This window comes from Sinocyclocheilus anshuiensis, unplaced genomic scaffold (assembly GCF_001515605.1).
Source record: "Sinocyclocheilus anshuiensis isolate Anshui unplaced genomic scaffold, SAMN03320099.WGS_v1.1 scaffold183, whole genome shotgun sequence".
Taxonomy (NCBI): Eukaryota; Metazoa; Chordata; class Actinopteri; order Cypriniformes; family Cyprinidae; genus Sinocyclocheilus; species Sinocyclocheilus anshuiensis.
This window is the reverse complement of record NW_015548309.1, coordinates 775,164-792,124: the sequence shown is the minus strand read 5'-3', so window position 1 is coordinate 792,124 and position 16,961 is coordinate 775,164. Positions and strand designations below refer to the sequence as shown.

The 16,961-nt window shown below is 34.1% G+C and overlaps 1 protein-coding gene across 3 annotated transcripts in view; it reads left to right on the top strand.

Moving 5' to 3' along the window:
* Window positions 1–16,961, top strand: part of LOC107656285 (myotubularin-related protein 5-like) — a 66,138-nt gene that overhangs the window by 26,643 nt on the left and 22,534 nt on the right. The window contains exons 2-11 of one of the 3 annotated variants that reach the window (XM_016444045.1): window positions 5,112–5,197; window positions 5,329–5,466; window positions 5,667–5,792; window positions 7,418–7,528; window positions 8,766–8,819; window positions 11,062–11,091; window positions 12,472–12,577; window positions 12,767–12,899; window positions 13,962–14,070; window positions 15,628–15,741. In XM_016444045.1, the coding sequence (XP_016299531.1) occupies window positions 5,112–5,197; window positions 5,329–5,466; window positions 5,667–5,792; window positions 7,418–7,528; window positions 8,766–8,819; window positions 11,062–11,091; window positions 12,472–12,577; window positions 12,767–12,899; window positions 13,962–14,070; window positions 15,628–15,741 (1,007 nt within the window). The remainder of the gene's footprint in view (window positions 1–5,111; window positions 5,198–5,328; window positions 5,467–5,666; window positions 5,793–7,417; window positions 7,529–8,765; window positions 8,820–11,061; window positions 11,092–12,471; window positions 12,578–12,766; window positions 12,900–13,961; window positions 14,071–15,627; window positions 15,742–16,961) is intronic. The other 2 variants (XM_016444047.1, XM_016444048.1) reach the window with 2 other exon arrangements.

The following is a 16,961-nucleotide window of genomic DNA, read 5'->3' as shown; positions in this document are numbered from 1 at the left end:
TGTTTATTTTATTAAAATCTTAAATGTTCGCCGGTTCCCGCCTCCTTCTTCCCGTGACTACGAACGTTGTTGCATTCCCACGGCTCTCGGCCCCGCCCCTCTCGTCACAATGAATATTACCTGAAGTTGGTGCATTTCTTCCGCACTGGCAGTCTTAATCTTTATCTTTTTCTCTGGAGACAAAAAACTCCAGGCCGGTGCCATACTGCGTCTCATGTTTTTAAATGCAGTCTGTGTGAATGGCGCTTCGGCTCTTTGGATTAAGCAATGCATAAATACATTATGGTGTTTTGTTCATAATTGTTTATGCAATTTGCGAAATTATATTTGATTTATATGAGTTAATGTAGACGTAATGCACGTTTTTTTTATAGACTTATTTAACTATTTAACTATATAACATTTTTTATCTATATCGCCCAGCCCTAGTTTGGAGAACACTGTGCCTGTTTGTGCTCGGACGTCTCTTTTTCTCCTTCACTCATCTAGTCATTTTCACTCTCATTCTAAGATCATGAAAAAGTAGGAGGGGTGGAAACGAAAGCGAGTTTTAGATTTCTACACGTTGGAGGCCTCAGAAATCAGTTTGATGTTGGCACGCTGATTCTGGCTCAGATTCGTTTGTTGGCCGCTTGTCTTGATTTTTTTCTTCTTTTTTTGCAAGGGAAAATGAAACTAATCCTGACTCTATGCTCTTACTCTGCAGAGATAACATGTCAGATTCACTAAATGGGGGTCGAGGGTAGAGTGACCGCCTGGGGGCCTTGGCAGCGGGCCAGAACTGTATATGTATGTGACGAGAGGGGCGGGGCCGAGAGCCGTGGGAACGGAGCGAGGCCGGTGGAGGAAATGCTAATGCGCGACACCTGCGCCACTCACCGGTCTCGAGTCCCACGGAGGAGCTCCGGAAGGATACGTCCGCGAGGGGCTGCCGCTTTACTTTCATTTTGTGTTTGTTTATTTTATTAAAATCTTAAATGTTCGCCGGTTCCCGCCTCCTTCTTCCCGTGACTACGAACGTTGTTGCATTCCCACGGCTCTCGGCCCCGCCCCTCTCGTCACAATGAATATTACCTGAAGTTGGTGCATTTCTTCCGCACTGGCAGTCTTAATCTTTATCTTTTTCTCTGGAGACAAAAAACTCCAGGCCGGTGCCATCTAGTGTTGGGCGATATGCTCAATTTTCATATTGTCCTATCGTCAGCCTGTGAGATCGCCAATACATGATATTATCGTGCTAATTTATGTAATTATTTACTTAGTTTCATTGCGAGAAACTGAACCATCTCCAGCTTAAGGCTAAAAGCAGCCTAATGTTTTTAATATGACTGAATTTGTATTTAACATGATAACAAATGAATAGAAACATTGTAAGTTACTAATTATAATGCTTACATTTCCTGTTATTCAAAAAGCAGCTACAGAAAACGAGCAAAGAACATTACATTACCAAAGAACATCATCACAAGCTCAGTCTAGCGCGAGTTTATGCGCTTTAAAAACACTCCCATTAAACTCAGTGAATCTACACTATATAATGAATAAATCTCTTATACTTACATCGCATGCACATCTGCACTTTGTTGTTTATAATGAGAGAATTCGCGAGTCAGAATTCAGTCAGCGCACGCTGAACAACAGAACTCCACTGTTTCAGTGATGACTCATCTGAACGCCTCTGATTGGCCATTGCATTCATAAGCTCAGCATTATCGTGTGCGATTGGTTAGAACGCGCAATACTGTAAAAACGTGGAAAAAGAAATATAATGCAACAAATAAGCCTTAATACTAATTAGCTAGTATTACTAGCCTGATAATAATAATAATAATCGTCTTGCTATCGTCAAAGGCATCAGCTACAGGCGATATCTCTGTCTATCGTTGATACACGATACTATCGTCTATCGGCACAACCCTAGTGCAATCCAAAGATCATTTTCACAACAGGCTAATTTTGGCAGCGTACAGTGTTGTAAATAGGATCCATCAATAGGATACATGCCTGTGTTTTGAACCCGCTCCAGATTGCCTCCAGGTATTATTTTGCCTATTATCCAGTAGAATTGCACCTAGAGTCTTTCCTTTTTAAACTGTACCAAAAAGGGCTTTCACCACCCAGTTGGTCTAGATTGTGAGGAAATAACTGAATGTTCTTGGAAAACCTAAATCAGGTAATTTATCATTATTATTATTATTTTTTTTTTTTTTACATTTTATTTAGTATTTTATTTATTAATTAATTTGTTTTAATAAATAGTGTTTTTTCTATTATTAATTTTATTTTAAATAATGTATTATTATTTTATCCATATTTATATTTTATTTTTCCATAATTTCATGGAAAGTTAGTCGAAATTAATACAAAGTAATGGAAATTAAAATTAAAGTTCTGTATTCAGCATTCTGTTTTAGGATTTCTTTAGCTGGAAATGGCCTTTTGTTTTGTCTGTAAAATGATAATTCATTGAAAAATGCAAGGAATTCATTGGTCAGAATGTATAGTTTTTTTTTTTTTTAATAATATTATTAATATGAATAAAATTACTACTATTCACTTGTCCCGTGAAGTCATCTGCATCAGTGTTTGAGTTTTTGTTGATATTTGTTGTCTAACTTTCAATGGCTAATAGCTTGGCTTCTTTGTTTAGGGAGAGGTTTTATTCCAACTCCAGACTTGTTTGATGACACCCAGGCTGCACGTACCAACCTTTATTTCATTTCCCACAATGCTTCATTTATTTATGGCTCACCTGGATCGCTCTCGAGTAAACATGACACTCTTCATGAGCCCGAGCTGATGTAAGGAGGAAGGTGTGGCCATTCACACCTCCATGTATTTTAACCCCATCAGCCATGTGCACCACATCACTCACCTATAGTGAGACTTTTTATACGTGCAAACTTGCACACACGTGAGGGGTTGGGGGAAATCCAGTTTCTGAAAATGTTTTTTTTTTTCCCAGAAACAGAATTATTTTTTTTTTGGTCTCTGATTTTGTGTGTATGAGTTTTTAAATTTTACTTACTTACTTACATATTTATTTATTTATATTTATTTATTTTAAAAAAAAATTCCATTCCAGTTACAGAACAGATGAGAGTGATGCATTCAGGTTTTATAAAAGAAAATGAAACCCAATAAAATTATTAATTTAAATTAAAAGTGTTATTACAATAAATAATAATAATGATAATATTTAATAATTCTGAAATAATAATTATCTAATAATTATGTATTATTATTTTATATATTATTATATTATATTATAAATATTATTATTATTATTAATGTTAAAAATAATCTTCACAAAGAAAGTTTGAGAAATTATTCTAATAATAAAAAAATAATAATTATTATTAATTTTAAAATATTTTTCACAAAGAAGGTGTGAGAAATTGATCATTTTACATTTTATTTCATTTTGTAACTTATGCTTTTTATTTAAATTTTTAAAGTATTATTTTATTATTATATTTTCCACTCTTTCATGGGAAATTAATGGAAATAAATTTTTTACAGAATTTTAAGCAGTCATGAAAATTTAAAATTTGGGTCAAAGAATGGAAAATTCCACGTTTAGTTCTAGTTTTTCAGAAAATTGTTCAGATAAGTGAGCCGTGACCAAAGCGTAGGACCCTAGGCTTAAATAAAGTGTGCATTTTTAAACTTTGACCTTTGTCCTTTACTCAAAAGGAGGGCTTTTCTTGGATAAGGCTTGGGTTTGACACCTAAAGTCTTGTCCTGCTGGTCATCGTGCCGTCAGCAGCACAGGGAAACTCATTTATTCTGGGTAAAGAGGGACAGCTATCTAAATGACCTCGGGCTCAAATCCCATGATTCCTCTGTGCAATAAGAGCACTCACTAACTGACACAAACCATCCCTGTGTTCAATCTCACAACGCTTGCTGTTTAACAGACCTTCTACTGTAGCTCAGTCAGTCGTGTGTGTGTGTATGCGGTTGTGCACATTATCTGATAAGATGTTCAAAGAGGCAGATGAATTCCTGAATGATGGTCTTTTGGAGTGCTGTCAGCGCTGTACATTGGAGCATCCAGCCCTGCAAGATGATTTAATTTGTGTGCGCGCTTATGATTTGTGTGTTGGGTCTTGGGAGACGTCCCAGTCTTTGTTTGTTTTATGTATGGTTTTGTTTAGCTGATGAAAGCCCAGGCAGGTGCTGTTCTTTCTCTCCTCTCCTGTTCTCAACATTCTCAACTCTCACTTACACTGTATTAGCCTGCTTCATACTTCAAAACGCTGAAATGTTTTGTTTATTTTGTCATATTTGCTGATTTTTGTTTTGTTTTTATATAATATATTGTTTTTTTCTTGTTTTATTTTTATTTTAAGTTTTGTTTTCAGCCTCAGATTCAAACACTGAGATGTTTTGTTTAGTGTTTTTTATTTCTTGTTTTGTTTGTTTTACTTTATATTTTATTTTACTTTTATATGTTTTATATTTTATTTTGTTTTTTTTGTTGGTTTCTCTTTAGCTTTTTCATGTTTTATTTTTAATTGTATTTTTATTGTTATTTATTATTTATTTTATTACTTCATACAGCTTCAAATTGAAAAGTTTTGTTGTTTGTTTTATTTTATTTTAAACTATATTTTCAGTTTTATTTGTTTCACTTTTTTAGTTTTATTTTTGTTTGTTTTTTGTTTTTTTTTGTTGTCTGCTTTATCATATTTGCATTTTATTTTAAATAATTTCAAAGGCATTTTAATGTAAGGTTATGAAAGTAGAGCTTTTTCCCTCCAGAATAATGTGCATAGATGAATCATGCACAAAACAAACAGAGACATTAAGGAATTAAATATGATTTCGTGTTAGTTTGAAATGACTAATTAACAATGCCCAAAATACAAAGGCATAAACAAAGTTTGCACTGCTTGTTTATAAGTCAGGAAGTACTCATTATCAGTGTTTTATGTCTTTTTATTGTTTTTTTCCCCAGAGAGGGAAAAAATAGGTTTATGTTGTTGTCATGTTGTGCATCAAACTAAAGGCATTTTCTGTCAAGTCAAATTAGCAGAGCTTTACATGAGCTGCTTTCAGTCCTTATGCGTCCATTTATCCTTTGTTTCTCTTTTTTCTTTGTGTAGAAGGTAGTGAGGGTCAAGGCCGGATTCTCCAGCGTTTCCCAGAGAAGGACTGGGAAGATAACCCCTTCCCTCAAGGCCTTGAGCTGGTAAGCCCATCACAAACAAACAGAGGATATCCCAGAATTTACAGATTTATCCAACAAAATTGAATGAATCTGGCAGTGTTTTCATAGCATCTGATGAAGACATCTTTTTAATCTCGTGGCGTCTCTTTCAGTTCTGTCAGCCCAGTGGATGGCAGCTGGATCCCGAGAGAAAGCCTCCGTCTTTCTTTGTGTCGGTTCTCACAGACATCAACTCTGAGCGGCATTACTGCGCCTGCTTCACCTTCTGGGAGTCCGTGGAGAACCCGCAGGTTTGTGCCGAGCACGTGCAGAAATTATACAACAGGATACAACGGTGCTGATGGTTGGGGTGATTTACTGCTGTGTTAAAATGGATTATGGTGGTTGAGGAATCGCTTTTTTTGTAGATTGGCCATCTAATGTTTAAGTGATTTAAGTGCAGTAATTCTAGGTGCAGTTTGAGGGTGTTTTATTTGTTGTGTGTGTTCAGCTACAGAAAGGAGAGGCCAGTGAGGCTGATGAAGATGAGAGTCCAGGCGTGCTCCAACCCGCTCAACTGTACGCTCCTAAAAGCCTGGTCCTCGTGTCCCGCTTGGACCACACAGAGGTCTTTAGGGTAAGAGAGAGACACAAAGTTGCACATGACAGAATCTAAAACAAGTCAGGGCTCAACAGTAATGTTTTTATTATTTTAGGCTGCTATTTTTTCTGACCTTCACAATAAAGCAACTTATTTTATGTATCAGGAAAAAACTGATTTTTTAGCTATCTAAATAAAAATCTATATTTTGAATTATTATTATTATTATTATTTTCATGTAATTTTCACAAAAATAATAAAACAATTATATTAACAATGTTTTAAAATATCTCACTGACCCTGATCATAAAAAATACATTTTATTTTATAAAAACTTTTGTATATAAGAAATAATAAAATGTTTTAAAAGTTACATTAAATAATAAATAACAAAAAACAAAAAAAAATGTAATTAATAAAATTACATTTAATTAAAATTTTATAGCAATATCTGGAAATTGTACATTTAAATTGTAACTTCGCAGTAGCTATTTGAAACATGATTTTGCTGGAAAACAGTGGCAAAACTATCAAAATATGATTTATTTATTTATTTAAATATTACTTTTTTTTTTCCCAACACCCACTCGTGCAACTGAGTATTTCTTATAATTTTGTCAAAATCTCATCTGTGTTAGCCAGTTACCTTGGTGAAATTAAAGGGGTCATGACATGGATTTTTTTTTTTTATTACTTTAATATGTTCCTTGAGGTTCACTTATAATGTTAATAAAGTTTTTTTGCAAAAAAAAACAATATATGTGGAAAAATGACTTTTTAACCCTCATTCTCAACCACTGTCTAAAAATGCGAGTCCTTTAAGGCTTGTCTGTAATCGGCCATTGTTTTGATTGGCTAATGTCATTGCATATACAGAGATGTGAATGAACTTTTTAAACCAAACACGTCACAGCAAACTTTCTTTCACTCCTTCGTTTGTCCTATTGTCGACAGACTCAAGCGCGTGGGCTATGTCAGAAAGTGAACGCGCATCTGCATTATTCTGTATTCAGATTAGACAAGACAGCGGCAGTCATTATAATGGGTTCTATTTGTTTTTGACTTGACGTGATGCTACGCTCGCATCTAGTGTAGGCAAGTGTCGCCAGTGGGCGTGGCCTATGGTGAGATGATGACTATTGGTCGATGTCTTGCCTTGGAGGCAGTGTATATGCAGATGTTTGTGCCCTTGTGACATCACATGCCACCTCGGATCCAAACGAGCCATTTTTAAAGCTTTATTAAATAAGTGCTTTGTTTATAATGCGGAGGACGTTTTAAGCTATGAAACTTGCAGGATGTTTTAATGTTACAAAGACCTCTTATATGCCAAAAGATCAAGGCATATTTCATTTCTCATGTCATGATCCCTTTAAAATCCACCGATTTTGTGATGTTAAACAGAAAAACAAATTTTGCGCAAGTGTGCATAAATGCATAAACACCTTCAGGATGTAGTGTTTTACACATGTTCCAGTCATGTTGAGCCAGGAAATGCAGGTTCGAATCCAGCCTATGGTTTGTCATAATACCATTTCCCTCTTCTGATCATTTCCTGTCCTATCTCAATCTATAAAATGTAAAAAAAAATAGCAATAAAGGTATGATGTTATTAGATTTTCCTGTATTTAAACTCAATCTTGTGTCTCTTTACTCTGCAGAACTGCTTGAGTCTCATCTATACCGTTCATGTGGATGGCCTCACTGTTCCTATGGAAACGGTGATTGGAAACCTTCTCACCTGTATCATTCCTTTAGCTGGAGGCTCTCAGGTGAGAAATGCACACAGTCTACTATGTTTTAATAAAAAAACAAAAAAAAACAATGTCTGTATATAGTGTTTTTTGACTTCTCTTCAACACAGACCTTCATTACCTATGGATAAATGAGTGTTTTTCTCTGAAGGGACTTTTATCAGAGATTAAAGACACTACATGGGTAGTGTGGAAGATCTACACTGTTATGGAAGACGCAGATGCTCTAGTCTTAACCTTTATATGTTCCCTCATCTGACTCAGAATGATGACCCTGAAAGCTTAACATATAAGGATAATCCTAGTTTATAATGAGCAATGAAATGATTAAATCTCATATCAGGTGAAGACTTAAAGGGACAGTTCACTAAAAAAACAAACCAAAAAAAACCCCTGTCATCATTTACTCATCCTGATGTCATTCCAAACCAAGAATCTTTTTTTTGTAAAACACGAAAAAAAATTTTTTTTTGTAAAACACAAAAATATCTTTTTTTTAAAGAATATTTTGAAGAATATCCTGGCTACTCTTTGCAGCAGTGATCAAGCAGTGTTCAATGAGAAAATGTTGTTTTTTATTACTATTTTCAGCTCATTTTTATATTTTCCATATTAATTTAGTTTTTATAGTACTGTTTTATTACTATTATTATTTATATTATAATAGTTATAAAGTAATAGTAATATAGTTTTTATTCATTTTTATCTCAGTTGTAGATATCAAATTAAACTAAATGAAAACGATAACTGTTGCCTTGGCAACTAGCTGAAATATTTTTTATATTGTATTTCATTTCAAGTAACGTTGAAAAATGTTTGTAACAAATGGGTTAGTTAACTATAAGGACCCTGTCAAATTCTAAAATGACTCAAAAAACACTATAAAAGTATCATATGACGCATGCGCTATATTCTGAGTCCTCTAAAGTCATATGATCACTTTATTCGAGGATGGAGCTAAATTTTAATATTTATTCTCTGAAAATCATTCGTTTTTGGAGCTTGACAATAAAATCCCCATTCACCTTCATTATAAAAAAGTGGCCAGTTTCTCTTTTGTGTTCCATGAAACCAAGCCTGCGGGGGAATAAAATGACCATTTCATTTTTGAGTGAACCATCGCTTTAAGTATGATTGGTTTCTGTATAACATGCTCACATCTTCTCATATTCTCAAGTTGACGTGCTAAGGTTTTTGTGTTACAACCAAATGATTCCCTCCCCTGAAGTGTAAGCCTGACTCCCTTGTGTTCCAGATAAATGACCCCCCTCTTTGTAGTTTAACTGACTGGCTGCTGGGTTGTTTCCAGGTAACATTTACCTTTGAGCAGCTTCAACCAATCAACCCATTTGTGATTCTGCCTGACAATCAATCAATCAATCAATCAATCAATCAATCAATCAATCAATCAATCAATCAATCAATCAATCAATCAATCAATCAATCAATCAATCAATCAATCAATCAATCAATCAATCAATCAATCAATCAATCAATCAATCAATCAATCAATCAATCAATCAATCAATCAATCAATCAATCAATCAATCAATCAATCAATCAATCAATCAATCAATCAATCAATCAATCAGTCGATCTATGCTTTGCCTCTCTCAGTCATTTGAAATCACTGCTGCTCATGAGAATCAACAATGCGCCTTATTTCTTTCTGATTCTTTGGCTTCAATCAGTTGCACCTGAAATGCATCAATCAAATTTTTTTTGGTGGCAGTTTTTTTCATCTGCTTATTGATTATTTTATGGGACACTGCACAAATAAACACTTAAGTGCGTGCACACACACGCTGACACACAGAGGCTTATGGGGCTGGTGTTTGTGTCCTAAGGCTAGTTGGCGTGGACTGAACATATGGGCTGGGACGGTGGCAGATGGTGTCTAAGCACACTGTAGCGTGTATGAATGACACGCAAAACAACATACTACAGCTTCAGTGCCGTCTTGATTGTCTTTCTTATCTTGTGTGCATTGGAAAGGGATTGTTTTGTGTGTAACATTAATGCTTTCAATTTGAAAATTAGGTTGATTGTGACCTTTTAAATGATGATGGATTGTTCTGAATCAATTTCTGATTGAATTAGCTGTGTTTTAGACTGTTATGAAATGCTGATAAACGTAGATGTTACATTTTTTAACACTCTATAGTTGAGAATATAACAGAACAGAAGATTTTTTTGGTCATTAATAATAAATGGAACTATATTTATTTATAAAATAATAATGAGAACTATATATATTTGTATCTTTATGTTGCAAGGTCATTAAAGTAATGTCTTAAATTCATTGTCCAGAATTTAAGACTGTTTAAAAGAATATTCAAATATTGAAAAAAGTCAATTATTTAATATTAAATTTGGAAATAAAAAGATGTGATGTTTCTAATAATCATAAATAAATATTAATACATGAAACTTTTTCAAATATTCTAAATAATCTTCCTATTTTATATTCTCATTCTTCAATTTGTGCATTTTAAAGATATATAAAAAAATATTTTAGCTGTATTTTAGTTATCGATTTAAAGATTTATCTCATGATCTACTTGCAATAATTTAGGCCATATTATGGTTCGATAGAAAAACATTACCTTTTTAGCCATATAATAATATCAAACATCATTGCAAGACTTGGGGGGAAAAAATGTGACTGTTTGTTTATAATATTTATATTTATAAGTTTAGCCATAATCACCATTCATTACTTACAATAATTTGGGCTTTAAAATTGGTTTTAAAATACTTAATATGTAATTATTTATTATATTAATGTTAATGTTTATGGCATTATTTATTTATTTATTGCTTAGTTGGTCTTAAATTTAAGTTTTAAGATTTTAAATGTAAAGTTTAAATTTACATTTAAAAGTCTTTCTTTCCCTTAAATATGCAGATTCCCTGACAGAGTGCTAAAACACAATCTGTAAAATATGAAACGTGCCTGGATTTATTAAAAGTCTCAGCCAGTTATGAAAGCATTGAAACAAGGCGTTTGGCGAGTATGTATCTGTATGTTGGGAAGCCAGTAGAATTGGTGAGTCAGGTGTGACTTGGTCAGAAATCTATCTGTGCATAAGAGGGAGAATTATAATTTTTTTTCTGGAGAAGTGCTGAGAATTGGTTATTTTGGACTTCCTGAAGGGCATGTTTTACTGTCCCTGACCCATGACTGCAATGCCAAGTAAAACACGTCTGTTTATTTTCCCAGTTGCAAGATAATCCATATCGAACGGCCATACCAGAAGTCATCAATGTAATATCTAATCTGTTACGCAAGTCAGAAATTCCCAGGCCTCACTTTCTGTTTCAGTGAGGGTGTTACCTGTTAATATGACCCCTGTATTTTCATATTCCTCTGACCCTTTGCCCTCACAGCTGTTTTATCATCACAACCATCATGTCATTTTGCATCTTGCCATGTATTTCCTTGTTTGCTTTTTGCTGTTTCTCTTTTTTTATTTATATAGATTGTAATGTCTCTATATTTTGGTGTGTCTAATGGTTTGTGTTTTGTGTTGCTGTATGTGCTAATCTAGCCGGGCCAGGATGACAGAGAGGAGAGCTCGGTATGCCCTGTTTGATTTCGTTCAGCTCTTTCTCTCACTGTCAGTCTTGCTATCCCCTTTGTTTTGCTCCACCAAAAGACAAACTCAGCATCAGGGGAATCAATTAGATCACATTAAAATGTTTAAAACAAAAATATATTTACAAATATTCATATTAAATATATAAAAATATATATGAAAATGTAAAAACTATTATATATATTTGGAATTTTATTTTATTTTATATATTGCAAAAAAGAATTAGTTTAGTTGGTAATTTAGATTATTTTGTTTTCCAATTTGTTCTTCATTCTGACTCACTGACACACCGTAAAAAGAGATAAAAATGCGCATTGCATGGCATTTCTATATTCACTTAAAATTCCCATATTTGGAAGGGAATTTGAAGTGCACAGTGATTGCGGTTATCTTAATCGTCATGAATGCATGATTGCAAATGACGCTTCTGTGCATTTCCATACGTTATCACTTTGGATTGGGCCTGTCATGAGGTTTCATTACAGCAAGCATTTTATGAGGGTGTATAACGTGCACGCGCTCTAATGCAAGGCTGTTAAACCCTTGTGTGCTGTGGCTGTTTGAAGTGATGGCATCACACCCCGCTGTCGTTTTACAGCCACCTCTTTACTTCCTGTACTGATGTGACTTATTCTAAAAGGACTGGTTTCTTGACACTTACTGACCTCACCTCTGCCTGAATTAACTGTCTTAAAATGGGCATAAACAACAGTATATGTTGGGTTGTGTGGAAGATTCTGGACTAATTTTAACTGCATAACGTGAATGATTTCCCTTTGCTGATTGCCTGCTGGCTTAATGAATGTTTACTGTCTTATTATTTCCAGCAAATGTTTGACAATGTTTGTCATGGTATTTGCAATTATTATTACATTTTTGTATGACTGTACCTTATATTTATAATGCAAATCATTTTATTATTCACCTTATAGTCCTGAAAATGAATATTTTGTGATTCTGAGATTATTTCTGATGATCTTAACAGCAAATTTTCATCCTCAACCTGAATAATTTCAACTTTTTCCATCTGTAACTTTCACAAAAAAGCATTGATTTTAAAGGTGACTTGTTTATAACAGGAAATAGATGTGAAAATGCCCCAAAAAAAAAAACTTGTTTTCTCTTGGGTGCTTTTTACAAATGGTGAATGGCTTTGATTTCCTTTTTTTCTTCTGAATAACCTCCTGTCTTTAGCTCACCACATGACCAGCCTGCCGCACACACATTAATCTTTTCCATAATGCCGTGGTGGAAGTGTTAGATGGAGTTTTTCAATTCTCATTTTCTCTTATCTCCCGACCTTTCTTCCCCTCCCTTTTTATCTGTATCTTTCTTTTCTCACTCTTCTTTCTGTCTCAACAGAGGACCATAACGCTCGGCGCGGGCGACAGGCAGGTTATCCAGACGCCCATAAACGACTCCCTGCCTGTGAGCGGCTGCAGCGTGGCCCAGCTTTTCAGACAACTTGGTAAGCCAATCAGCAGTAGGCTTAGGTGCTAAACAGCAAATCAGCTTCATTAAAACAGCAACAGTTGGTGTCAAGTGTCAGATGTGGTAGGTGTAATCTGTTGTTAAATAAATAACAGAGGAAGTGGGGCTGATATTTTTAGGCTCAGCTGACCTCTCTCTCTCTCTCTCTCGCTCTCTCTCTTTGCAGGAATCGTGAATGTTCTCTGTTTGTTTTGCGCTGCTCTGACGGAGCACAAGATCCTGTTCCTCTCCAGCAGTTACCAGCGTCTAACGGACGCCTGCAGAGCTCTGCTGGCCATCATGTTCCCACTCAAGTACAGGTGAAGAGGGATCATATGTTGACGCAGAATTTGATTGCTTCATACTGATTGCTTGTTTTTCCTGCCATAGGTGGTTTTGAAAAATTTTGAATAAATTGAAATAAAAGGTGAAATGTACATTCCTGGTTGATGTTATAATAATGAATAATAATTAACAATTTAATAATAATAATTAAAAAATAACAACAGCAGCTTAATGTTGTTGTTATTTCTTATTATAAAAATAATAATTGATATTATTATTATTATTATGAATAATAATAATAACAACAACAACGTTAGTTATTTTATTGTTATTATTATTGTTCATTGTTATTAATATTAACCATTATAATTATTATTATTAGTATCATGTATTATTATTATTATTATTATTAATGATAACAATAATTATTATGAATGATACTGATTATTAATTTTTCATTGTTATTACTACTACTACTACTGCTAATAACTGTTATAATATATTATCATTTATTATTATAAAATAATAATTATTTTGTCATTGTTACTTTAACAATAATAACGGCAACTTAATATTATTGTTGTTGTTTCTTATTATAAAAAAGTAGTTTAATTATTATTTAATAATAATAATAATTATTATTATTACTATTATTATTAATAACAACAACATTAGTAGTATAATTTATTATAAAATGAGTTATTATTAATGATAGCAATAATTATTATTAATGATATTGCTTATTTTTAAATTATTTTTTCATTGTTATTATTACTACTACTACTAACTATTATTATAATATATTATCATTTATTATTTTAAAAATAGTTATTTTATTTGCCATTGTTACTGTAATAATAATAATAATTATTATTATTATTGTTGTGTATTGTTGTCTACTTTTAAAATAAAGATACTAAATACAAAAGCATTAGAATGGAAAAAAATTACATCAATTAAAATCAAGACTTATTACATCCCCTTTATTGTTTCTTGTTAAAAAACATATTTTTTGAGAGATCATCCAGTTCTGTTTTCCCATTTATTGTTCCCATTTATCCTAACCTCCCCCATGTTTTTATTACCCCTCTCTCCAGTTTTACATATGTTCCCATCTTACCGGGAAAGCTGCTGGAGGTGCTCAGCACTCCGACGCCCTTCATCATAGGAGTCAACTCACACTTCCGCTCGGAGACCCAGGAACTGGTGAGATGTCTTTTTTATTTCATGCCGTGAGCCGGAGAACATAATGCAACACGCATCAGGACATTTAGACTTTTGAGATAAGGTTTGATCAGATATGTGACATATGGTGCAAGCAGAAACAAGTGTAACCAAATACAGCGTTCCATGCAATGCACAACATGGGGTCAGATGCTAGAACAGATGTGCCCTCATACACCTGATTTGCTTTATCTCGGTACATGTCAACTAGTTTTTGTCCTTTTTTAGAAGTGAGCAAGTCTATTCATTTAGCTATTCTGCCTGATTATATGTTTGGTTGCATTATGTTATCTGGATTTAGCATCAGACCTCTGACACTTTTTTTGGGGTCGTGGCCAAACAGTTTATTTAACATAAATGCTTAATTATCATAGATTTGAATCAAAAGTCATGTGATAGGGTTGCATTTTACCAGATTTTCTTTCAGTTTCTGTCTTACGTTGATAAAATCCTTTTAATGGGAAATTCCTGACCCATTTTTCTGATGTTTATCTTGTTGAACAAATATCACCTTCTGTTTTTTGTGCTGCCAAATGCTGTAATAATTGGCATTTCATTATCTTGGTTAGCTTAGTTTACAAAGAAAAGTCAAACTTCCTTGAACATTTACATGCGATGACTTGATTCAGATGATACGATACTTGATACTAGGGAATGATACTTGACCTGAGGTCACTTTGTTTGGACCCGAACACTCCTTTAGGCTGGCGGCACACTAGACGATTTTAAGGCCGATTTTAAGCCCGATTTGCATCCCCGATAGATCGGGTGGTGTGTCCCGATTCGCGGCTTGTCGCAAATGATTTTTTGTCCAAAAAAATCCTCTATTGTGTGGTGTGGTGTCATTACGATTATTTATCTGCTCCCGATCTTGATCAGGCTGCCTAGCCAACGAGAGTGAGCAAGACCTACCGGATGTTGCGTGCTTCTATAGCTGAAACCTGGCAGCCACAAACATGCCATGAAAGCAGAGAACATCACCCATATTCTTTTTTATACTTTGTTTTTCACTGTGAAACAGAACACGCGCCAGGAGAGCCAGCCGACAACGTTGATTGTCCTCTATTTGTTTTTCTTTTCTAGTCACATGTCACTGTGAAATCGTTCCTACAATCATCAAGTGTGTGGTCTCGCGGTCTGGTCGAATCATCTAGTGTGTGCGTTCAGAGGATTATAAGGCTAAAAATTGGTAGAACTGTCTTCATGTCTGTGGTCTCCCATGGTTTTAAAATCGTTTAAGATTTGAAAATCGTCTAGGGTGTCCTAGGCCTAAGTCAGAATTTTAAACAAAAGACACTTGCGAAGAACGTTAGGTCTCATTCATGAACTCTTTTTTTTTTTTTTTTGTCAGAAAAGGTTGAATCGGGTCTGATGTGCATCAGAGTTAACCAGTTTGGTCTTGACTAAAATAGTCTCTCAGTTTCCTGTTTTTGAAATATGAGATGGTGTTATGCATATTTCTGCATTTGCCCATATAGAACAATAAGTTAAATGTGGGTACACTCCATATTTACCCATGTGCCTGTGTTTTATTGACAGCTCGACGTAATCATTGCAGACCTGGACGGTGGGACGGTCACCATTCCGGAGTGTGTCCACATATCCCTGCTGCCCGAGCCGCTTCTTCATCACACACAGACCGCCATCTCCATGGTAACCCATTTTACCTGTTAGGTTGGGTGTATGCCAGTCTTGGGTTGTGTAATAACTGGCAGAGATGAAGATGTCATGGTTGATACTAAGTTTTTAAAGATAATTTGACAAACCGCAGCACAGACCGCGGAAGTGTTGCAGGATTAATGGATGGATTGGGGCTATAAAAACACATAAAATAAATATTTATCATAATGAGGTTTTGTGCCAGCAGTAATTAAATGATTCTTGGCACACATTACTTAACCACGCTTACTTCCTTGTTTAAGTTACACTCACTGTACTGTGAGTAAGATTATAGTGCTGATAGTGATTTTACTGACAGCTTGTATAGTACTGATAGTGGTTTCAAGTAGTTGAAATTATAGGGCAATATTTTATATTGTTTTAATTTATAAAGAAAAAAAGAATCCATAAAACACTTCACTACTAATTTCTTAATCCAAAATAATGATATTTAAAGGGAATTGTTAAGCATTGTCCCAACCAGGAATAGCATGATAAAGTTTTTTGTGTAGTGATGCACACTGGCTATCAGCTGATATCAGTGAATATTTTATTATTTAAAAAAAAAAATGTATTAAATTGTATAATGTATTATTATTATTTTAAATATACAGATAAAAAACTGTAAATTTTCTTTAAAAAAATTAGTAGAACAACAATTACAACACCAACCAACAAATAAACAAAAATAAATAAATAAATAAATATATACGAATATATTGTGCATCCCTTATTAGTACCAGATTATTATTATTATTTATTAAATCATTTAATTTTTTTTTGTAATTGATTGATTCTTCTAAATTCGGTCTAGTAGGTGTAATTGTTAGCGTAAATACCTATTATTACAACTTTCGGCAGTATAAAAAACAGCAGGTGATATTTGTTTAGCAAAAAAAAATGTAATTTTGACTGATAAGTCAAGTCAAGCCAAATGTCAAAGCAGCTTTACAGTGTCAAACAGGAAAATCGTTTGTCAGTAATAGGGTTGTGACGGTGAGGAAATTTTCCCACCGGTTAATCGACGTGTGACAACACCGGTAATACCGGTATCACCGTTGGGGCGGGGCGTACCCTCTTTTCCTCGCTTCCCTTCGCTTTTAAATAGCATGTAAAAGCGGTGTGCGCATTTTACTTTAACTTTCAAATAGCGGCAATTCAGAGTAAAGCAATTGTTCGTTTTTAGTTCGTTTGAATTTTCCTTATTTTCCTCA